Source organism: Sarcophilus harrisii, chromosome 1 (assembly GCF_902635505.1).
Source record: "Sarcophilus harrisii chromosome 1, mSarHar1.11, whole genome shotgun sequence".
Lineage (NCBI taxonomy): Eukaryota > Metazoa > Chordata > Mammalia > Dasyuromorphia > Dasyuridae > Sarcophilus > Sarcophilus harrisii.
The window spans coordinates 500,949,213-500,974,233 of NC_045426.1; the positions used below are offsets into that span (position 1 = coordinate 500,949,213).

The window sequence follows — 25,021 nt, forward strand, 5'->3', positions numbered from 1 at the left end:
GATGGGAAAGAGTAAAGGAGGGAGGGAGAGAGAGAGAGGGAAGATGGAAGGATATTATATATATATATGAGAATATTGTTTTGAATTGACTTTGTTGTAAAAGGAAAGAAAAGTAACAACAACAAAAAATAGAAAATGAATGTTGTGGAATTATAATGTCCCTCAAAAAAGAGTCAGGAAAAAGGTAGTTCCTCTCAATATTTTTCAGAAGGGGGAGTCCTATGTGAACCCCTATGTGGGGTTCAATATGATGGTCAGTACCACAAAAGTCTTCCCCCATGCCATTCCCACTTTTTTATGTTTGTAATAAGGGATTGTTCTCTAGAAGGAGGAGAAAGAAGGAATATATTAGAAATTAGAAAATACAAATTATTTAAAAATAAAAGATATCAAAAATGCATTTTAAAGAAAAGATGGGCAGTTAGGTGGTGCAATGGACAGCATGCTGGGCCTATAATCAGGAGGATTTAAGTTCAAATATGACCTCAAACACCTACTAACTGAGTGACTCTAAGCAAGTCATTTAAGCCCAATTGCCTCCAAAAAATAATAAAAAAGAGCAAGTGATTCAAAAGTAATTTCTCAGTTGTCCAATGAGGCAGAAGGTTTCAAATGGAAGAGAAACTTCTGACCTAGAGGATGGAGAAGCTATTTGCTCAGTGTCAGAAAGCTAGCATGTGTCAGAGGTACAACTTGAATCCAGATCTATTATGACTACAAGACATTGCCTCTTTCTAACTTTTAAAATATGGAACATTTGGAGAAAGGTGTGTGTGTGTGTGTGTGTGTGTGTGTGTGTGTTTTAAAATGATGAAAATTTATATACTGAATTATCCACTAATATAAGTAACAGAATGAGATAGATAAAATGCTGAATATTGTATCTAGAAGATCTCAGTTCGAATTCTACCTACAAATCTAGCTATGTGATCATGGGCAAAACACTTAAAAATTAACTAAATCTGATTTATTTATTTGCAGATTGGAGGCAGTAGACTATATAACCTCTGAGGTTGTTTTGAGTTATATATCTATTATTGAAGCCCTAACTTTCTATTTAATAGATCTATTACTTTAGGCCAGTGACATTTTCTTTTGCCTTCAGTTTCTTCATCAAATCTATTCCATCCACTTTCCTTTAATTCCTTTAATTTAATAACTAAGTCCTCAATATATGATCTGATGACTAATGTGATCTCAGATAGCAAATGACTCAAGTCTCAGTTTCTTAATTCTTGAAATAAGAATGGTTGTAATTATGTAATCTCTAAGGTTTTTAAAATTCCAGTCTATATGCTAAACATCAATATCTTACCAATACCTCAAATTCAACATGTACAAAAGCAAACCAGTCATTTTTCTCCTCAAAAACTATGCGCCTATTCCCTTTTGTTGATGGTACTCATCATTTTCTAACTACGTAATCTGGAAAGATTTGCATTATCTTTGAACATATTATCTTTGCAACATCTTTGAACATATCTTTGAACCTTATATGATCTGTCCCTTCTTTTCTACTCTCACTAAAATCACTCTTAAGTTTATCATGACCTCAAAAATAGCTTATTACAGAAGTCTGCTAATTGGATCTCCTATGGCCAATTTCTCTACTTTACCATTTTCTCTCTGATCAAGTAATCACACAGTTATCTAAGCAATCTTAATGTATTGCTAGGATAATATTGCTTCCCTATTCAAAACTTTTTCATGAATTTTTGTGGCTTTGAGAATAGAATACAGTCATTAGTCTGGTATTTTATGTACTCTCCCTATGGATGTATCTTATTCATACTCCCTAAATCATAATGTGTTTTCTATCCCTATTTCTAGCTTTCTCTCATACAATTCTCCTTGAAGTATTTTATATGACAGCCACTAATCATTATTCTTGCCCTGTTCTTTTTCTTTTTTGTTCTACTGCATTGCCTGAAAAGACTCCTTAATACTAAGCATTTGCCCTTTTAAATCTTTCCCTTTCTTCTAAAACTAACTCACATCATCTCTTCCAAAAAGTTTTCCCTAATTCTGCCCATGAAAACAGTAATACTAAGACATTAGTATCAAAATACAGTTGTTGTTCAATTATTTTAGTTACATCTAACTCTTTGTGACCCCATTTGTGGTTTTCCTGGAAAAGATATTGGAATAGTAAGCCATTTTAATTTCCAGTTAATTTTATAGATTAAGAAATTGAGGTAAATAGAGTCAAGTGGCAGAATTAGTAAGTGTCTTAAGCCATATTTGAATTCAGGTCCTCCAGATACAGGCCCAGCACTCTATTGCACCACCTACACATCCATTAAAATATTAATGTTTATGAAAATTCCTCCCTTTTTTCCAACTACATATGTGTGTGGGACCAGATTTTCTTCATAGACTTGAACCAAAACAATCTATCACTAAGTGAATGCAGAAGCAGATTATGAGAATCCATCTGTCTTCTAAAAGTCAGACATTAGATTTGCAAAAATTATTTAAATAATTTCACTATTTTCTCAATTTATCTTTCGAAAAATACAGTTAATTGTCACCTAAAATGTATTTATGTTAACTTATAACAGGCTTATTATTCTTTTCAAGTGAATTAATAAATATTTTAAAACTTTAAATGTTTTAACTTCTAATGCAATAACTATGGATAAATAAAACACACATAAACAAAAGTTTCAGCCCTCAGCTATTTATAAAAGTGTAAAGAGATCCTGAGACCAAAAAGTCTGATCACTGCTAGAGTAATAGATATTGCACTGGACTTAGGCTCAGAAAGACCAAGGGTTCAAATCCCACCTGAAACCAATACTAGCTGTGCAACCTTTGTGATAGAGAGACAGATCATGACCAATTGAACAGAAATCAGCAAAATCATCGTGGGAAGTAAGTAGTGATGAGAAAGAAGCAATATCAAGAAATAATAATGGGAGAAGGTCAATAATCTAGTTTGGAGGGAAAATGATAAAAATGAAAGAGGCAGAATGAGAATAAGGAATAATCTAGTTTGGCTGGAATACAAATTTTATAAACAGGGCTAGAATGACATATGGGTAGATATCTAGATAGGAAACAGATTGTAGAAGGTCTTGAATGTCAAGTTAAAGGATTTGTAATGTAATTCAAAGATACTAAAGGCTTTTGATTAAGATAAGTGATGGGACTGAAGCAATAAATCAGAAAAATCTTATTTAGTCCATTGCAAAGAACAAACAAGACATGTATCAGATTAGAAGAACAGAGCCTAGAAGGTACTTTTTGGATAAAAGTACAAACTAATTATTTATCTACCACATGGGTGGTTTTTCTTAAAAGATATATGCAAGGAAAAAGAAATCTAGCTAAGGAATCCTTTTCTTTTTTTTCCAAGATGATTCAGTATTCCTCTATAATCCCCACATTTAATGTTTAAATTTTGGTTACCTTTTCAGCAGTCCAGGACTTTAAATCTGGAATGTTCTCTACTCCCTTGGATACTGGGACACTATTACCTCTAGATTCTACTCCAATCTGTATGATACTTTATATTTCTAAGATATCTTGCAGTTTACTGATTAGATTTCTCTCTTAAAGACCAGACTTTAAACCAAAATCAATCTGATTGTAATTGGCCACAAATAAGTTGTAGCACAAGCCCCATTTGGTCTTTGAGTCCAGATTGACTCAGATTGAATGTAAACAGCAGTCATTTCTGCTTTGGCCAGAAACCATGAGGGTCTTCCCCTCCCAGATTAATTCATTTATTTATTTAACAGATTTTTTTGGGATTAGTCTAAAAAGGAGATTCTTTGCCTCAATTGCTACCCAGGCTGATCACTGAAGGGATGCAACTTCAGTCAGACTAAGACCTGTTGAAGACCTTAGATTACAAAGGCCAAGTTCTCCCTTTGCATCCAGGGCCATCTCAAGTCATCCTAATCTTTATCTTGCCACTGACCCCAGATGGCTCTGGAGGGAAAGGGGAGGTAGGTGACCTGCCTGAATCACCTGTCATGGATCACTTCCCTGATATAAAAATCCTCTTCTAGAATAAAAGACAGACAAAAACAACATTTTACTGGATCATTATTCTGACCACTAAACAGAGTTGTCACACAAAAGCTCTCCACTATATTTCCTCATTTCTCAGTTTAGTCGGTTTGTGACTGCATCAGTTTTCATATATTTAATTATCAGCTTTGTATACATCCACCAACAATATATTTTTTAACTTATTTTAGATTGTCAATTGCCTACTGCCAACCTTCACTTGGATGTAATTTACTTTCTTACTGGAAAGCTCACATTCCTTCAACAAACATCAATTTCTGTTAAGGACATTGTCATCTTTGTAATCATATAGATTCAGAAACTTGGAATCATCTCTGATCATTCCTTCTCTCATTATTCCTCATATTCAGTCAGTCATCAAGTCATCAATTCTGTGTTAAAAATGTCCATTAAATTTATGACACCATTTCTCCTCCTACAGTCATCACTGTAGTTTTTTTTTGTTGTTGTTGTTAAGTAGTTTTTCAGTTGTATACAACTCTTCATGACCCCTTTTGGGATTTTCTTGGCAGAAATACTGGAGTTGTTTGCCATTTCCTTTTCCAGCTCATTTTACACATGAGGGAACTGAGGCTAATAAAGTAAGTGGCTTTCCCAGGATCTTAGAACTATTAAATGACTAAACTACATTTGAACTTTCTAACTCCAAGCCTGGTGCTTTCTCCACTTTCTCCACTATTCCAAACCTTCATTAACTCTCATTTAAATTGTTGCAAGCTTCCTAGAATCTCCTAAAAACACTCTGAATCTAGTTAATCCTTGCTCTTAGTCCATCGCTCATACATCTCAATTCCTAAAACAAAGATGTGACCGCATTATTCCTCTACACTAGAGATTTTAGTGACTTCTTATTTATCCTCTAAGATAAAATACAAAATCTCCTGCTCCGCATTTAAAGAGCTTTGCCTTCTAGCTGCTAGGTACCTTTCCAGAATTATGTTGCACAATAATGTCTCCATTCCAGGCAAACTCTCTTTGCTAATTCTTCTTAGTATACAATACTATAGGTTCCATCTCTGGATATCAGGTCCCCATGTGTAAAATGCATTCACTTCTTACTTTTACTTTGTTAGACTCTATGCTCAAAGCCCAAAAAAGATGTCATCTGCTCTGGGACACTTTTTTGACCCCAAATTACCATGCTGTCCTTTCTGAAATTACTGCTGTTGTTGTTTAGTTGTTTTTCCAGCTCTTCATGACCCCATGTGGAGTCCTGTTAGTATAGACATTCAAGTAGTTTATTATTTAATTTTCCAGCTCATTTTAGAGATGAGGAAATTGAGAAAAAAAAATTAAGGTTAAGTGAGTTCTCAGCATCACAGAGGTAATAAGTATCTGAGGCCATATTTGGCCAAGTCTTCCTGACTCCAAGCCTAGAACTCTATCCACTATGTAATTTAGCAGTATACAAGCTTCATGGTCTAATACAACACAAGTTCCTTAAAAATAAGGACCTTGTAATTTTGGTTTGTATCCTCAGTACTCAACATATTGTCTTGAATACAGAAGGCAGTGAGTTTTCAAAAAAACACTTTTATTGAAGTGAGTTGTTAAAACTGACTTCTTCAAGTTTGTCAGACAAAATAAAATAACTAATGTTATACATAATCAGCTTTAGTTTGTTTTTGTTTGTTTGTTTGTTTGTTTTGAAGAGGGAGGGGTGGGCTTTGGTCAGGATCTCTGATTCATCAGTGTAGGGAATTCTCAGGACAGATATGCACTCCACTGAAGCACATCAGCAACCCTATACTTATACTCTTAAAAATTATAGTTATACTCTTAATTTATACTAAAGTTTAAATAATATTTAATATTTGACTAAATAAATTAATACTTAAAATGCTTAGAAATTTGCCTAGGGTATGGACATTCACACATACACAAACACATATAACACACCCCTACATACATACACACACTAACCATTTTAAAAGCTTTAACTGGTACTGCAGAAGATTGAGTAGCTTCCAAGTAGTCTGTCCAAGAAAAATTTTCTGGATCAGGATGACCTATAAGAGAAGGAATGAGAGAAAAGAACAATGATCATGAGAGCATTGAGACATTAACCTTTTTTTTACGTGTACTACATAATATTTAAAACAACAGTAGCTAATAATAACATAATTATTCTTTTATCAAAATAACAGTGTTATAAAGTACGTAGAGAAGTGGATATAATACTGAGCCTGGAAGTCAGGAAGATTGGAGTTAAAAATCTGGTCTCATAAAGAAGCTATATGACCCTGAGCAAATTGATTAACCCCATCTGCCTTAGTTTTCTCAACAGTAAAATGAAAATAACCACACCTATTTCTGAAATTGTTATAAGAATCAAATGAAATGACATTTTTTTAAAAGCACTTAGAACATTTCTCATTCATGCATTTTGTAACCAAAGGAAGTTTTAGGGAAAAGGGGACTTAACATTTTCCTCCTCAGATGATCAATACGACCTTTGATATTAGACTTTAATATGATTTCAGCTCCATTTCTTATAAAGGAATTCAAGCTAAATTGTAAGCAAATTGGCTCCTTAAGATTAAAAAGGTTCCTGTCAGATTTGTGACAGTCTTCACTAAAAGATTTTAGAGAATACCACATTGAAGTACCTTAATGGAAGTATAAAACTTCTTTATGCTTATGACTTAAGTTCTTTAAAACTGACCTATTTTTCCTTAAGTTATTTTATCTCAAATCTAAAAGAACTGAAATATTCACTAAGGGAAAGCACATGCTGTTCTATTTTCAAATTCTGTAATTGCTCTCAAAAGAGCAATTAGCTATAAGCTGTGACTGATAAAGCAAATATATTTTTCTGACAACAATGTAATTGCAACTATAAAATATAATTTGATATAAAAAATCCATAGGCTTAAAATTATGACAGGAAAACTCAATGACTTTTAGGAAAATAACTATAGTTAGAAAATCACTCATTGAAAGATTTTAAGAAGAAAATAACTAATGTGAACATTGCCTAATCTTTTTTATGAGTTACACAACTCAAGAGAAACAAAAAAGGCATGATTCAGGCAGTTTTATCCTAAGCAATCATTTAAAAGACAAAGTTTGAATGATAATATGGTAGAAAAATAAGATAGAAATTCCTCCTTCAATAATTTTTGGGATGCTTTTTGCCATTTTAGAAGTTTATCTTTTACTTTTCTGTAAATTCATCTAGATCAGCTGAGATTTGATTTTATTGCATTCCAGTCAATTCACCAAGACTGTTTTAAGAATCAACCTATAAAAAAGATGGAAAAAAAGCCTGTTGATATTAATTCTGTCATGTCATCAAGAGTTTTATATTCAACTGGAAAATAAAATATATAAAAAACATCATTTGGGTTTGAATAATAATAAAAAAATTTTGCTATAAGCTATTACCTAATCTTTGGAACTGTGATGGATTTTATCATTTAATCAGAAAACTAGAGATATAAGTTTAAGATCTAGCTCCACCAATTACTACTTATATGACTCTGGTCAAGTTTACTCATATCTCTCTGACTCTCAGTTTTCTCATCTTCAAAATGAAGAGGATGAACTAGATGACCTTCTAAAATCATGATCCATAATCAAAGGGGGATTTTGTGCAAATGTCAGGGAACAGATTTCAAACCTATTCCAAGGAATCAGCCAAATGTATAAATGAATCCAACTGTCTTTGCCCTACATAAGGATTTTCAGATTATCATAACTGTCAAGTCTCCAATTCCTTCAAACTCAGGGGAATAGCTCAAATTCCTGTTAAACTGAGGAGTGTTTATCCTTATTTGGACTGAATTGGACACTGAGATAACCTTCCCTGTGCAGGGCTAAATAGAATGTGATATAAATGGCGAGGATGTTCTCATCATGGTATCAAATCGCATAAGAAAGCATGAGTTCTTAGCAGCAAAGGGTAACAGCAAAGGATATTTAAGAGTAAATTAAGACTTAAGGACATCATTTCTAGGCCTTATCCTTAGGCAAAGGAACCCAAGAACAACATCTGTAAGCAGGTTACTATGAAGTAAACTCTTAAGACCAGAAACATAATAGGCATTTTCTCCAATGTATTCCAACTGCTAAGAGAGAAAAAGAAGTTTAAACTATGAGAAATAGCAAAAGTCAAAGAAATAGGGAAATTATTTGTTGCCATTCATCTCAAGTTATTAAGTATTTATTAAGTTCTTTCTTATTATATGCAAAGTGTTATAGATAGAGTAGATAGAGTACTGGCTTGACATCAGGAAGAATAATTTTCCTGAATTCAGATCTGATCTAGCTGTGTGACCCTGGACAAGTCACTTAGCTATGTCAGTTTCCTAAAGCAAAAAAGAAATCACTCCAGTATCTCTGCCAAGAAAACCCCAAATGGGGTCATGGAATATTGGATATAACTGAAAAAAGATTTAATAAATATACAAGGCATAAATCTAGACACTAAGGATATGAAGAAAGGAAAATTTTACAAAGTCTGCTATCAAAGAGCCCAGAATCTAATGAGGGAGACAACATGCAAATAGCTATACACAAATAAGATGATAAATTTGAGATTCTCCTAGAGAAGGCCTCCACATTATGGAGCAATTTCACATTATCACAGAGGACTAATTAATTCATTTCTGCATCACATGTAGCTCAGTAGTTTACTGGAGCAGCAGAAAAAGCACCATACATAATTTCTGAATGTAAAATATGGGATATTGATTTGCATCCTAACTCTGTCACCATCAGACCACCTATATGACTACAATAAATAAATAAGCATTTTTAAACACCTACTGAGTCGCAAAGCAAAATTGTAGTAGCTCCAAAGAAATATGAGATGATCAGATTCAGAGACATCTCCTTTCCAAATGACCATTTGTCACACACACTACTTGTGTCTGGCTTTGTGACAGAGCCTTCCAGCTCCAATTGGTCTGATCAGCCACAGCTGGACACACTATACACTCACCCTATCATGTCATGTCATCTTTGAGTGCAAATGACAACTACTAACAGCTATGTGAGGTAGACATGCAAGATGCTGGGATATAAAATACAGTGAATGAAACAATCCCTACCTGCAAGACTCTGTGGGCCTCAGTTTCCTGATCTGTAAAATAAGAGGATTAAACGATATGACCTCTAAGGTCTCTACAAGATCTAAGAATTTATCAGTATTCTCCCTTTCATTTCCTACACACTGTTTGGCATCTCAGTCAGTCTTTCCCTGACTTTTTCTTAAACTGTTCTTAGCCTAAGAGTGTTTTACAACTGAGGAGATACTGAAAGGGAAGGGGGAACCTTAGACACGAAGACCCATGAGAGTGGGAGGAGGAGAAATTTCTCTGCCTTCTCTTTGTCTGTTATTACCAATTGATTTCGATAGATTATATATCCTTTCACTCAGTTGCCAGAAAGAAGTTTTTCTTTTCTTCAATAGTGCAATACTGCTTCAGTACTGCAGGGTATACCAATGACCAGAACCAATAAACAATGCATTGTGATTGCCAAGTAGGCACATTTTTTAACCTAAAATTCTGTGGAACCTTAGAGGAAAGTTTCCAATTTATCTGAAACCAAACTACAGTATGGTGGTTAGAGAAATGAACCAATCCTCCCCCTCAGTAGTATAAAACTAAGTTAAACTCAATAATTTATTCATTTGCATAAATCAACTGATCCATTTTATCATTCACATCCCTCCAGGGCTCTAGAGTTTATGCAATATCAAGATTTTTCCCCATCATTCTGCCCTTGGCTCATGAGAATACTGGTGGTGACTTTGTTTCTATACATTTAATGTTATCAAAACTATTTCTAGATTTTCTCACTGCTGAGAGATGAGAATGATGGACTTCAACTCAAGTACCAAATTTCATCCCCTAGAGACAATAAGAGCAATGTGAAAAGAGCAGAGAGGGTATAGTCATCAGTACTGAAATTGGAAGGAATATCTTGCTAACTCCAAGTAAAACAACTATGTATATTTTGAGATCTGACAAAATTGTCAGCTCATCTTAAAGTGGATTATACTAAAGTTAGCTTTAGCCATTTTTTTTTGCAGAGATACAGGACAAGGGACTCAGCATAATCTTGGTTTTATCTAAATCAGATTGTGTAAATAATTACTTGTCCTAAAAGATCCTCCTTAGCACATGTAATAGGCTTAAATATCTTCAATTTCTTAGTGAATAGCCATTTTTCATAGACTCCTTAGAATTACAAAGTGAACTTTTGGATGTGTTCTGGATATTTTTAGAACAGTATGTCAACCAGAGAACAGTTGATACAGGATTTGTATTTAAATTAAAAGTTACATTTTTCCCCCATGAACCGTTATTTAAATACCATACTAAAATTAAATAGATAGCTACTATACACAACTCATTTTTTGTTGTGTGCCAGATGCAAAAATGGCAGAGGCATTAATGGATCATTTCTTCAAGGGATTCTTGATAATGCTATAAAGTGTCAACTCTTTGATCAACATCATGACCTTTTTAAAGGTCCTTTGAAAGACTTCTCTATATAGTTAAGCTCTTAAGAGAATTCTAAATTATCTTGGTGAATTGAGTTTGAACTTTTATATCCATGCTCATTGGGTCATAGATTTAAAATTAAAAGGGTTATCACAGGTCATCTTGTACAAATCTTTCTTTTAAAAGTGAGGAAACTGAGATCCAGAGAGGTTAGAAGGTAGCTTATGGGCACACAAATAGCAAATATTTCAGGCAGAATTTGAAGCCAGAGTCAATGCTATTGCATCACACAGCTCCTCTTCTTCTAAATTTCCATATATTATGATGTACATGATATTGCTACCAAAACCAATTTGGACAGAATAAGGTGTTTGTGTCAATACACAATAAATTATAAAATTAGTTATTTTAAGTTACAACTGCCTAGATATTATATCATGATGACTATTTAATTTACTAAATGATAATAATTCACCATTATATCACTTAAAATTTTCCTTAAGGAACCTTATTACAGGTCATATTATTATATCCTTTGTCTGTTGTTGTTCAGTGATTTAAATCATGTCTGATTCTTTGTGAACCCATTTGGGTTTTTGTTTTTTGGCAGAGACACTGGGGTGGTTTGCCATTTCCTTCTCCAGCTTATTTTACAGATGAGGAAACCAAGGCAAACAGAATTAAGTAACTTGTCCAGAGTCACATACGCAATAAATGTCTGAAGCTAGATTTGAATTCAGGAAGATGAGTTTTCTGGATTCCATGATTGGAACTCTATTTACAATACTATTTCCATTTTAAAGATATGCACATAAAGGGTCAGAAGAGTTTGCAAGACACATGTGTCAAAAAATTAGTAAGTGTCAAAGGTAAGATTCAAATCTTTGGTCTTCAGATGCCAAAGTATCCTTCTTCTTTCAATATGTCATCCAGTAGATCTTACAAAATTTCACATGCAGCAGGATCACTAGTTGAAGCACTGTTTATCTTAAATGACTTCCTACTTTGTCCTTACAATCCCCTAATTGGCAAAAGGATGGGGGTGGAAGTCTTTAAATGGAGAGTGGAAAGATTTTAACCTTACTACTGAAGAGAGTAGTTGATACTATTACATTTTATTCTCTTTTTTTGTTGCTGCTAGAATTCACTTTGCAAATCCCAAAATATACACTAAAGTTTACCATTCATACTGTGACTATGGTACAGATAAAAAAAAAGGATCCACTCACCTTGGGGTGCTATCAGAGTTCTGGCATTTTTCTGACACCATCCAACCGGCTGAATAAAAGGACTATAAATATCACACCTGCCAAAAATACATATCATATTACTCTAAATAAAGCATTCTTCTAATTAAAACTAGAGAAAGAGTTCAAGATTGATGATGGATATCAAGAGCAATTATCTTGTAATGAGAGATGATCAAAAATAGCTTTATGTATGTCACTTTGTATTAAACATTTTCCAAGTCGAATAACTGTGCCTTAGTATGCCAAAACTTATTTGGAGTCTCACAAATCCTTATATAATACAAACACTAAAATGCCATCCTTTCCTTAAACCTATACTTTGTATGATACATTCATTTCATTTTACATTCATTATGCAATCAAAATTTGTACAGATTCAGTCATTTTCAGAAGGAGTTCTTTTACTTATATATTACATTCTGGGAAAGAGTGCTAGAAAATTATTTTAATGACAAATTCTTTCTTATTTAGGGTTGTAGCTCAGAAATACCATCCCTTCTTTTTAATGGTATGTTAGCTTAATGTCATTGTATAATATATGTTTTTTACTTTAAGTTACTGAAGATCTCACTACCACTTATTTTTGATCTTTCCTAACAAGTAGCAGAAGTATTTTTCAAAATCTGGTAGAATAATGAAATAAAATTCTAGAGTAATTCCTTCAGAAAAATATCCTCTTTACTGACTAGATAAAATGTAGCAAGATGATCTAAATTATACACACTAATTTAAATATAGCACTGTTAAATAATCAAGCAGCCAATTTCTCCCATGTTTCTATTGCCACTGAGTATTCAACTCTATTTGAATGTAGATCACACTTGATCATCTTTACCAGTAAAATGGAGTAATGGTATGTCTCACTAAAAACTTCACAACACCTGTGCAAAGGGCTTAATGCACTGACTTTTAGTGTCTCACTAAAAACCTTACAACATCTATGCAAAGTGCTTAATGCACTTTGAAGGATAGCTGACCTCTCCTTACCAGCCTAAATAGCTCCCAAATTGGTGGGAGGAACCCATCATTCTCTCATACCCCCAATGGATAAGTGGGAAGTCACAATATTTTAGATTAACAAGGATACAAGTTCCTTACCAATAATCGTAGCTGTCATCCCAGTTGTCAAAGTGTACAAGTAGGCGATCCCCAACTATATCCGCAATGGTGGCCACACACACTAAGGAAGGGTTCTTCCTGTCCACTGCTTCCAGTTTCATTCCTACCTGAAATTCTTCTCCTGGAGTTCCAATCTAGCAAAGCATCCACATGAAAATGATTTTTTTAAAAAATAAAAAAAAACAAATTAATACACATATACACACACAAATTTAATTCCCGTTCCATTCCATCCCTTACACTCTGGAATAGGGCTAAGACTGTTCAAGACTCTACAAACAGGCTAGTATATCATATAGAGTTATCATAGCATTTATTATATGATTTTCTTCTACTAATCATAGCTAGCATTTCGTAGCACTTTGAGGTTTGCAAAGCACTTCAAAAATATTTTGTTTTATCCCAACAAAAATTTTGGGTAGTAGGTACTACTATTATACCTGTATTATACTATTATACTTCATACAGATGAAGGAAAGAATATGTGACTTGCCAGGTAATTAAGGACTGAGATCAGATTTAAAGTCTGATGACTCCATTATATCTACTGGACTACTGAACCATGGCAGGTTATTTTTCTCTTTTACTTAATTCTTTATTCCTGAAGTTCTTATTCAAAATTAGATTTTAAAAACAACTTATTTACTGAATACAATAGTAGATTTAAAAAAATAGTTTTTTAACTATAACAAAAGTTGCAAAATATATAAAGCATGTAGTCCAATCATTTCAAAACAAAAGATAATAATCTGAGCCCTTGTTCTTGAAAATTATATGGACTCAAGATTTAAACAGTAAATCCAAAAATTAGTTGGAAAGTCTATAGCTTTTGCTCACGACTAGAATTCATTTTCAGGTTTCAGCAGGACATACTTTACCTGCATGCTAGCTTTATGCCCAGATCTGAAACTGCAAAAGTAATTTCCAAAAATGACTTTAACAACATAAATGCCATTTCTGAATTTTAAGGTTCCTGAAAGATATTGGGCATTGAAAGCAAAAAGAAGCTGTCTGCACTGAAGGATTCCTGAATATTCTCACCAATTTTTTTTAAAGCCCTATGAGATACGTAGATATTAATATCTTCATGCCAAAGGGAACTTGATGCACAAAGAATTGAAATGTCTACAAGCAAAGATGTCTACTAGTTGGAAACTAAACCAAAAGAGAAATTTGTTTTCTTCATTTCCTAGACGTACTATTTATGCTACGCCATTTAGTCTTTAAAGCAAAGGAGCCAGTAGAAAAGCCACTGTCACCATATTAGAAGGCTGGCATTGTAACTTAGCATTTACCTTCTTACCACCATGGGTTTTAAAGGCTGCAGAGAAATAACACGTAGAAAATCCTACCCACCACCTCACAGAATCTGTTCTCTAATTGTACAGAAAATGGTTGATCCTTTCTCCTTCTTTTCTATTCATAAACAGATACTTCTTCATTTCAAGTGTCTGTCCTAGCCATATATGTACTAGTGGACTAAATGGGCTATCCATTCAACTTCATTTCAAAATCTGGGTAATAGGCGTTCTTTGTAAGATCCTACTGTTATTTTTCAGTCAGTTTTTTATAAGCCCATTTGGGGTTTTCTTGGCAAATTCTGGATTAATTTGCCATTTCCTTCTCCATCTCAGTTTACTGAAGATGAGACAAACAGGGTTGTGTAAATTGCCTAGAGACACAAAACTAGTGAATATCTGAGACCAGATTTGAACTCCTAAAGATGAATCCTACTGATTCCAAGCCCAGTACTCTTTCCACTATACCACCTATCTGCTCTTTCTGTTGGATTTTAAGGCTTTAGTAAGATAATGGTATCCTTTAAGGGACATAACTAGAGAAGCTCTCCATTGATAGTACACTTTTTCCATAATATAATTTGCTCAGGACATCCTACGTGACATTACTAACACTTTGATGAAGAACGTATTTCCCTACTTTCTACCTTGTTGATTAGTGATAACTGGCAGATCGCTGAACAATACTGTTAATGGTGATTACATCTGTCTAGGAATCTTGAAGGCATAGAAGGCACAATGTTGGAGGGGACAGTTCTTAAGGCTGTGCTTTGCTACTCTAGAAAGTCAATTTATTTTTTATCTAATGCACAATAAACACAGTAGAATTTTATATTGTATATAACCCTTCAGTCAATTATTATATATAAGATGCAAGTTGGCTGTGGAAAATCATTTGCCAAATTCTGGCCTTTCTTTTTTTATCAAGTATGTTCTCAGTATGTTTATGGGCCTATTGGTTTGCCAATAGATAGATAATTCTCATAAAGTCTTTATATGGAAAAGAAAGTTATATCACAAGGGTCAGTGATTATTAATACCTTCAACATCATTTTTGAATAAAAAAGTAATCATGATCTTTTCTATATTTTAAATCATCTCTCCATCTTGAAATGCCTTTAAAATAAATTTTTTCATTTATTTCCTAATTATAGTTTCTCCAATACAGGCTGCACATACTCAGCAGAAATTTGACCTACAAGTTAGTCTTGACTTTATCCTTTTAATTTCCACATCCTGATATGAGACATCTTATACCCACAGCCTCAATATAGTGCTTCTACTATAATTGATGAGAATAACTGACTGCTATTTCATTAAAGGTTCATTTTTCTTCTACAGGATTATGTTCAGCTTATCAATTTGGGAATCATTAAACAAAGTATGGTACCTGAATGTAATGGAATACCACTGTCCTAAAAAGATGAAATGGGTAATTTCAGGGAAAACTTTGGAAGACTTGCTCTAAATTAATGTAAAAGTAAAATAAGAACCAGGAAAATAATTTTTACTATAACTATGTTGTAAAAAAGACTTAAGAACTTAAGCTGATCAGTGCAATCCTCAATCATGACTTCAAAGGACTAATATGAAGCATGCTACTTCCTTTCCTGTCAAAAAGATGATTAAATCAGGAAGGAAATACTTAGTTTTAGATAGGTCTAAAAATTTATTTGGCTTGCTTTTGCATATCTGTTATAATGTATGCTTTGCTTTATTTTTAAAGAGAGAAGGGGAAGTGGGCAAGAAAGAGAATATATGCTTATCAATATTTTTTAAAAAGAGACCAGAAATAGTGAAAAATTTTCAGCCTGAGTTCATTAGGTTCCTGACTCTTCCAAAAGACATGTGACCTTTCCTCTCTTAATCTTGCTTTTTTTGTGTTGCATAATGTTTGCCTTACCATTAAATATACTATGTATCAAGAAGGAAGATGTAAACTGACTTGTGTTTGAGAGCATTTTCTAGATCTTTATAAAATCACTCAACTTCTTCAACTTTTGCAATGGATTCTGACACAAAAACTACAATAATCTTCACTAGAATCATTTTTCTTTTACTTATGAGTTGATTGGTGGTTGTCCATTCTCAGAGAGGATTAAAATGACTTCCCTTGTTAAATCAAGTTATAGTGTTTCTGACGATGGCTGATCAGATCAGTATAATCTCAGGCTGCTCTACCACAAGTCGAGAACACATAGACTATGTGAAGGGTTGAGGTGGATTCTCTAAATTTGTGCATCCCATATTTCTTTTGAGTTACTTTATTTCTGCTTTGCTCACAGAGCACAATACCTTCTTTGATAGGGTACATCAGGCTGGGCATTTTTTTGCCAGCTTCTCCCATGTCATCTATCTACTCCAAAGTTCTTCAGAGTGACCTTGAGTGAGCCCTTGTATTGCTTCTTCTGACCATCTCATGATCCCCTGTCTTATGTGAATTCTCCATAAAACAGTCTTTTAGATAAACATATTTTTGGCATTCAAATAACGGGATCAGCCCATCAGAGTTGCACTCTCTGCAATGGAGTTGGGATGCTTAACAGTACAGCTTGAGAAAGGACCTTTGTGTTTGGTATTTTGTCCTGCCAGGTGATCAGAATTTTCCTAAGATGATTCAAATGGAAGCAATTCAGTCTCCTGGCATAGTGTTTGAATATTGTCCAGGTTTCACAGGCATACAAAAATATATTGTCCAGGTTTCACAGGCATACAAAAATCAGGTCAGCACAACAGCTCTGTAGATCTTCAGTTTGGTAGTCAGTCTAACACATTTTCTCTCCCACACTTTCTTCAGAGCATTCCAAATGCTGAACTAGCTCTGGAAATGTGTAGGAGTACAAGACCAGAGAACCAAATATTCTATGTAATGATATTCTTGATGCCTTTGGAGACCTCCTAAACATCAGAGAGTTGGAAGGAACCTTAATAGTCATCCAGTCCAAATTTGTCATTTTACAGATGAGGAAACTAAGGCACAATGATTAAATGTCTTGTCCCAAGTCAAAGTAAGTGGGAAAGCCAAAATTTAAACTTCAGTGCCTCAACTCTAAAATCATCATCCATACTTTACAACTCAAAGAAAGCTTCTCAGATAACTCCATTATTTGCCCCTTCAAAGAAAATCTGTGACCCAATTTTCCATGTTACTGCAAGTTAATTTTGTTTTATGATTTCAGTTATTATAATATTAACATTGATGAATTCTGGTTTCAGTAGTAGCATATGCTCTTTGTTACTGAAAACATCTTGCATTCTGAGATCTAGGAGTCAAATTAATATTTGGAGCCAGTCTATGAACTGATTATAATTGTTCTTTGATCTCTTTTTTCCTCTACTATCATGAAAATTACCTAGAAGAAAGGAATACTTTGAGCTTTTCAGTTTTATGGATTCATTTCATTACCTAATATTCAAACTGCTGGCGAGTTTGGAGACTCTTTAGGCAATGATAGTCCTTGGAGAAAAGAAACAGACAGTGGCAGTAGGAAGTCATCCACTCAAAGGGGAGAAAACTATGCTAGTTTTTATGATATCAAACACAGCTTTTCTAAATACAATTGTTTCTATCTGAAAAATCTGCAGTAATTTAAAAAAACACAAAACTCATAAATAGGTCAATTTGCAGTATAACTTATTGGGAATGAACACATTTTAAAATGAGAACTTTAATTTAAAAATATTGTCAAATGTAATCCCTTTTACCTATAGCTCATTTATTTTCCATATTTAAATTATTCTTTTAAGAAAAACTGATATCTGCCCAGAGAAATGTTTGGTTTTTAAATCAGAGAAAAATAAATGAAAGACATAAAAATGATTCTTAAAGAATCATCAATAGAGGTACTAATCAATACGGGAAAGAGCAACACTGAACACCTGAGATTGAACACGGATTCTGAACACTTACTAACTGTGTATGTATATTATGTTTATACACTAATTTATGACCACAAAAAATTTATGATCATTGAATTTGTGAATCTTAACTTTATCTGTAAAATGGACCTAAGCATGACAAGTGCTTTGTATACATTATGGACTATGTGTTATATATTATGATGACAATAATGCAAAATAATTAGGAAAAACTGTATTTAAAAAGTAACCTGATTTATATTAGAGTAGATACTTACAATACTTCTCTTTAGGAACAATTTCTTGGGAGCATTTTGAAATTTGGAGGTCTTCAGGTTGTCCATACAAGTAACCTTGTCCTTTCTATAACCTAATGGAAATGAAAATTCCTATAAATACTCACCAGACATACAGTTAATAGATTAATGACTGTTGTTTTCATTCCGTTTTTTTAAAAAAATCTTCTTGCCTTTATTTCTCTGACATGAATGACATCTATGGATTTATCTATTAGGCATCTCAAGTCTCTAAAGTATTGAAAGAAAACCAGTCACCCTAATTTTCTTCACATACAGAAATCATTTTCTACTACAAATCAATCAGTCCTGAGTCATTAGACTTCCAAACCAATCATCAGATAGTTCTCAAAGAGGGAGAAGGATACGATGACCATCATGGAGGCTTCCCAAAATACTAACAGATCCCGTCAAAGAGTTGAACCAGGCTGTTTCCAATCATTCAGAAAATCAGTGCTGTTCCCATATCACCATTGCCCCCCATCATCATATTAGGAACAGTATTAATTGAATTGGTTTAATTGGGTAATTAATTTCTAGTTCACTATCAAGTGCCATGAGGAACTCCATTTCCCAATTCCTACAGACCAGTCCTGAGACTCTAACTGGGGGTAAAAGAACCATAAAGATTTACATCCACAACAAGTCATTCTTCAGTTAATTCCAAGGGAAAGAATAGTCATACAGAGCTTTTAGAAATCACAGATTCCACTGAATTATCTAGTAAAAGGAGAGCTTGTCTAACAATTAACTGACCAAAAAGTAAGTTATAAAGTGTTTATATCCACCTGGAATTTGCTTTAACCACTAGTAAATATGATATATTGGAAATTATACTGGACTCAGGAGACTCCTGGCTCTGACAATAACTAGCTGTGGGACTATGCTTAAGACAGTTAACCTATCTGAGTCTCCGTTTCCTCATCTGTAAAATAAGAGAACCAATATTGCAATAAGCACTTTCAGAACTTATTTTGAACAAAGTTCTTTTCACATCAAAAAACAATATATAAGTAATTGTTCTTATTTTCATAAGAATAAAGCCAAGTCCAAGAAGGACCCAATTATATTTAGTTGGTGTCATGGCATTTATTTCATTATATCTCCTTCACATTATGAAGATGCATAACACAACCCCCTCATTTATTCAATTTTTAAAAATACAGCTGATGGCAATTTTTTGTAGTTCTCTAATGGCTCATTAGAAAAACATTTTTCAAACAAATGATTACTCCCTATCAAAGAGCTTCCCAATAATGAAAGCTGAGGATTTAGAACTGGAAGAGTTGGAGAGCTCATCCTTTTGCAGATGAATTAAGTAAGATCCAGAGAACAAAAAGGTCACTTGGCTATTAAACTGAAGGACTGAAATAAAAATCCAGAACCTATGAACTCTAAACTCACCAGTTTTCCATGGTACCACTTTGCCATTAGATTGTAAACTTATTGAGGACAGAGATTGTCTTGTTCCTCTTTTTGCATCCCCAGTGCCTGATAGTAGGAGCTTAATACATGCTGACTGACTGCTTCTTTCTTCAGCTTGTTAAGGTCATAGAATACTATATTTCCAATAACCTTGTATATTAAGCAGAAAATGGGTTGTTATTCATGTTTTGCAAAATGAGGAAACTTTATTTCAAAGAGCTGATTTGTTCTGACTGTGAGAAGAGTTTGTAAATATCAGAGCAAGGATCTCACCATCTTCTGACTCTTATGTCTAGAGCTTTTTATACAATATGAGAATTCATTAGGCTAAAGTCCTGGTGTCGGTTTCACAAATCAGTGATAAAATTGGGTCCTTAAATCAAATGCATTCCTTTCAATACCCAAAGTGCTTGCTTGCTTTGTACCAGGTCACATCATGACAACATCCCAAGTGAAAACGTGTTGACATATTTGATGTTACTAAGCATGTGTTTCGAAGTAATTTATAATGGTAATAACTGTTGAACACTGGATCTCCTTCTTATACAGACTTCTTTTCATCTTGAAAAGTGTGCTATGTTGGACTTTCACACTCATGTTTTGTGAAATTTTGTTTAAAGGAAAATTGAAATAGCAGTCAACCACCTTTCCAATGGGTAAACATTTCCCCGCTTACCCTTAGGGACGTGCAATTCATGTTTGGTCTTTTCACACCACCCCACTGGGTGAATATCAGGGGAACCTGCATTGGTCCAAAAATCATAGCAGCTTAAATAGCCGTCAAAGTGAAGTCTTAGGCGATAACCACATACCTATAAAATGGGATGTGAGGAAATAGCTGTAATTTTGTTTGCTTTATTTAAGACAAATGAAAAATTCACCAAGTAATAAATATATATTTTACCTTAAACATGAAAAAGTATTAGTGACATATTATTAAGGGCTATTCCCTTCTTTAAAAAATAATTTGATTTTTTTAATCTCTAGAATATAACTGAGCTCTAACAGAATAATAGCTTTTCAAGAGCATGGACTAATACTTGTGGTCCTGTTGACTAGTAGAGATTCCTTCTCACGCTAGTGGCTTAATAAATATTTGTGGAATTGAAAGTGATGTACAAAGTAAGCATGTACAAAAACTGTGTGTATTCTGATAGACGCAGATATTATAAGTAGTACCTCTCTGCTAAGGTTGTAGAGTTGGGATGCTTCTACCAAAAAAAAGCCTTTCTTTTTCCTTACACTTTGGCTGAAACACTAAATTACATATATCAAGCTTGTCCGCAGCACTGTCTCTAGTCCTTCTATGGTACATCTAATATAAAAAGCCCAAGATTACCTAAGCTGAGATGCTTAAAACTCTCACATAAAGACCCAGAAATTTCAAATGCTGTGTTTAATATGCAGTGATTCATACCCTCAGAAACAAGCTATTTCTTCTTTGTCCAAGCACTGTGTATTTGTGAATTTGACAAATAAATGAAGTTAGTAAAAACAAATATGTTCTATATGTTTAATACTATCGAAGTTAATAAGCTTAGAAAATCAATTAAAATGGAAAGATATGTATAAATGAAAAAATAAAATTGGAAAATAATGCACACTGACTATTATTACTAAAAACACATGCAAAATGAAGAAACCAGGGCAGTAAATAAAAATTATTAGTATGCTAAAGTTATTAATATGCTAAAGTAAGGGATCTCTTTTTAACATCCATGTTGATATTTACTATTGTATTGATATTTTTTTAAAATTATAAAACAACTATTTTCATTTTTAACAGTAAAATTTGTTTAGTAATTTTTTATAAATCATTCACTAACATCACAAATTTTTCATATTTCAACAACATATTACTTCTCACATTTCTCATAATTTGAGCTTAAAGAATTAAAAAAATCCTCAAAATCAGTAGTCTGGGATTCATCTATGACTGTCATACCTTTAAGTGAAAAATTCTCCCTAATGAGAGTAATATAGGTATGAGCAAAAACAAAAGTGTTTATGTGGTGGTAAATGACAAGAAACTTTAAATTTTTAATTGGGAAGTAGCATGGTATATGGCTTTGAAACTAGGAGAACCTGGGTTCTGTCACATACTAGATATGCCAGCTCAGAAAAGTATTTAATCTCTACATGCTTTCCTAAGCCTTCCAGAGGTACAAATCTGCATCAGAAAAGAGACTTTCTTCATTTAAAACATCCCATCCCAATAAACTTACAGGTTCTATTTTTATTTCTACACATTATAAAACATACCTTCACCCACCTCTAATTAAAATAAATTTAAAAATATGCAACAGAAACTTGATGAAATCCTTTTCAATTTCAACCTAGTAGTATCTGATAATACTTACAAAACTGATTATATCCATGGATTCTATGATATAATTTCTCAGATCTACAATCTAAGGGCCTACTAAAAATAGTCTAATTTGTATAAAAATATTCACAGGTAATTTACTTCTAATGATGGAAAAACTAGGAAACAATCTCCATATCAGTAGTAAGGAAATAGCTAAACAAACATACATCAATACGATATAATAAAAATGAACTACTAACAATAATAAAATGAGAAATATAAAGAAACATAGAAATACATATGAACTAATAAAAGAATAATCTAAACTATATAAAACTAATAACTTTTTATATCTATAGAAAGAAGATAACAGGTGGGATAACTGAATTGGTATCAATATATTAAAGTATTCTTTTAAAGTAAAATTAATTTTAATTATAGAGTTTCATTGGGTTCTATTTAGGGTATCTTTGCTGAGATACTGTCTTAATGATATAAAATTTATATTAAAACACATTGGGATATTGTTTCAGTGCTGAAAACCCAATCCATTATTCTTTAGGAGTTTTATTTTAACTATTATGGAACAGTCAATGAAACTATAATAGAACTCTCTTACCTCAGCTACAGAGAGCACAAAGAATTTAGATGGATCTTGAGGGTCAATGCCTTCTAATCTCATTCCAATTTGAAAGCCATTTTCATGCTCAGGAAAGGACTGATCCTAGGGAATATTCAAAATATAGATAATTAAACCCTCTTTATTAAAATATTAATATGTGAATATCCTGTAAGGAAAGATTCAGCATGAATATTAGCAAATGGGAAACCTTTGTACTACTTGTAAAATTCAGCAGTATGTATCTTTAAAAAGAAGTTTGTTGAAATTACTTAGGCAACATGAATGGTACACTAACTTTAAAGTACTTCAAATCATCTCAGATTATAATCATTTTACATGTTAGAACAGGAATTCCTCAGACTTTCTTTTGTAAAGAAGAGCCACTTCTTATTTCCATGAAATATTAAAAACAATGAGTTGGGGTTGGGAATTGGGAATGGACTCAATCTAGACATGGTGGCAGCTAGGTAGTGTGGGAAGTTATATGGCTTAGTGGATAAAGTATTAGACCAAAAACCAACAAGACCTACTTTTTTGAGTTCAAATTTGGCCTTAGACACTTACTAGCTGTGTTTCTCTGAGCCATTTATTTAACCCTTTTTGCCTCAGTTTGCTAATCAGTAAAATGAATTGGAGAAGGAAATGGAAAATCATTCAGGTATCTCTCCCTAGAAAATCTCTGCCATGAAAAGGCCCTCCTCACTGAAAAAACTTACCAAGTTGGCAAGTTCTTAATCACCTCACCTCTTTATATCCAATTAGTTGCCAAATCTGGTCATTCAGTATCTTTTTCATTCTTATATTTATACTCACAACAAACAGATTAATTACATTTCTGTCTTTTCTCACCTAGACTATGGCAATAATCTAATGATCTCCTGAATTCAATCTTTCTCTTATCCAGTTTTCTGCATAGCTGCCAAAATAATCTTCCTGAAGGACAGTGACAAAGTCACTTCCTTGCTTAAGAATCTCAATTACTCTCTTTTGGTCTTAGAATAAAAAGCAAACTTCCCAGCTATTCATTCTGGTCCTACCATTTTCCAGACATTTCAAATTTCTCCTCATGAATACAAACTACATTTCAATCAAAATACCCTACTGTTATTTCCCAGACCCAGAGTTTTCATTTCCTCTCTATCCCTCTGCCTCCAATATACTCATTCTTCAAATTCCTTCATATTCCAAAACTCAATGGAGAGGGCACCTCCCATAGGAACCCTTTCCAGATTGCCCTAGTTGTTAATTAAGCTCCTCAAATGATATTGTACTTGGATCTATGTGTATGCCTTACACATATAAATGCTTAATGTATATTGAATTATATGTCTTTTTTTTTCCACTTCTAGATATAAGATAAATGCAAGATTGCAAGAGCCCACAGACATCACTACTAACAATAGGAGTAAAAGATAACAAAACTTCTTGTTGTAAAGAGTTGTTTGGTGGTGAATTAAACAGGTAGAAAATTAACTACTAGGCTTAAAAGTCTTGAGTTTTGAAAGGAAGACAAATTTCTAGGAGAGAAAAATAGCTCTAAAAGAAAGGGCATAAAATTATATTCTAAAGCAGCAGTCATCAAAACCATGTGGTACTGGCTAAGAAAAAGAGTAGCTGATTAATGCATTAGGCTAGGTTGACAAGTCAATGACTATAGTAAACTAATTTACAAAAACCCAAAAGCCCCCAGGCTTCTGGGAGAAGAACTCATCATCTGACAAAATTACTGGGAAAACTGGAAAATAGTGTGACAGAAAATAGGCATTGACCCACAACTAACAACCTAAAGCAAGAAAAGGTCAAAATGGGTTCATGATTTAGACACTGAGTGATATTATAAGCAAATTAGAAAAAACAAAGGATAATTTACCTTTCAGATCTGTGGAGAAGGAAGGAATGTGTGGCCAAAGAAGAACAAGACTACATTATGGATTGCAAAATGGATAATTTTGATTATCTTAAGTTGAAAAGTTTTTGAACTAGCAAAACCAGTGTAGACAAGATTAGAAGGGAAGCAGAAAATTGGGAAAAATTTTTACATCCAAGGGTTCTGATAAAGACTTCATTTCTAAAATATATAAAGGACTGACTCAAACATAAAAATGCAAGTCATTCTTCAATTGATAAATGGTCAAAGGATATGAACAATTTTCAGATGAAGAACTTAAAATCATTTTAGTTATATGAAAAAATGCTCTAAATTACTACTGATGAGAGAAATGCAAATTAAGACAACTCTGAGGTACCACTACACACCTCTCAGATTGCTAAGATTAATAGGAAAAGTTAATGACAAATGTTGGAAGGGATGTGAGAAAACTGGGACACTAATACATTGTTGGTGGAATTGTG

General features: G+C 33.3%; 1 protein-coding gene across 1 annotated transcript in view; it reads right to left on the reverse strand.

The window, feature by feature from the left end:
• Positions 1–25,021, reverse strand: part of L3MBTL4 (L3MBTL histone methyl-lysine binding protein 4) — a 489,530-nt gene that overhangs the window by 282,687 nt on the left and 181,822 nt on the right. The window contains exons 6-11 of the mRNA XM_031946621.1: positions 22,667–22,771; positions 20,416–20,551; positions 18,297–18,388; positions 12,842–12,996; positions 11,723–11,799; positions 5,962–6,047 (exon numbers count right to left, since the gene is read on the reverse strand). Of these exons, the coding sequence (XP_031802481.1) occupies positions 5,962–6,047; positions 11,723–11,799; positions 12,842–12,996; positions 18,297–18,388; positions 20,416–20,551; positions 22,667–22,771 (651 nt within the window). The remainder of the gene's footprint in view (positions 1–5,961; positions 6,048–11,722; positions 11,800–12,841; positions 12,997–18,296; positions 18,389–20,415; positions 20,552–22,666; positions 22,772–25,021) is intronic.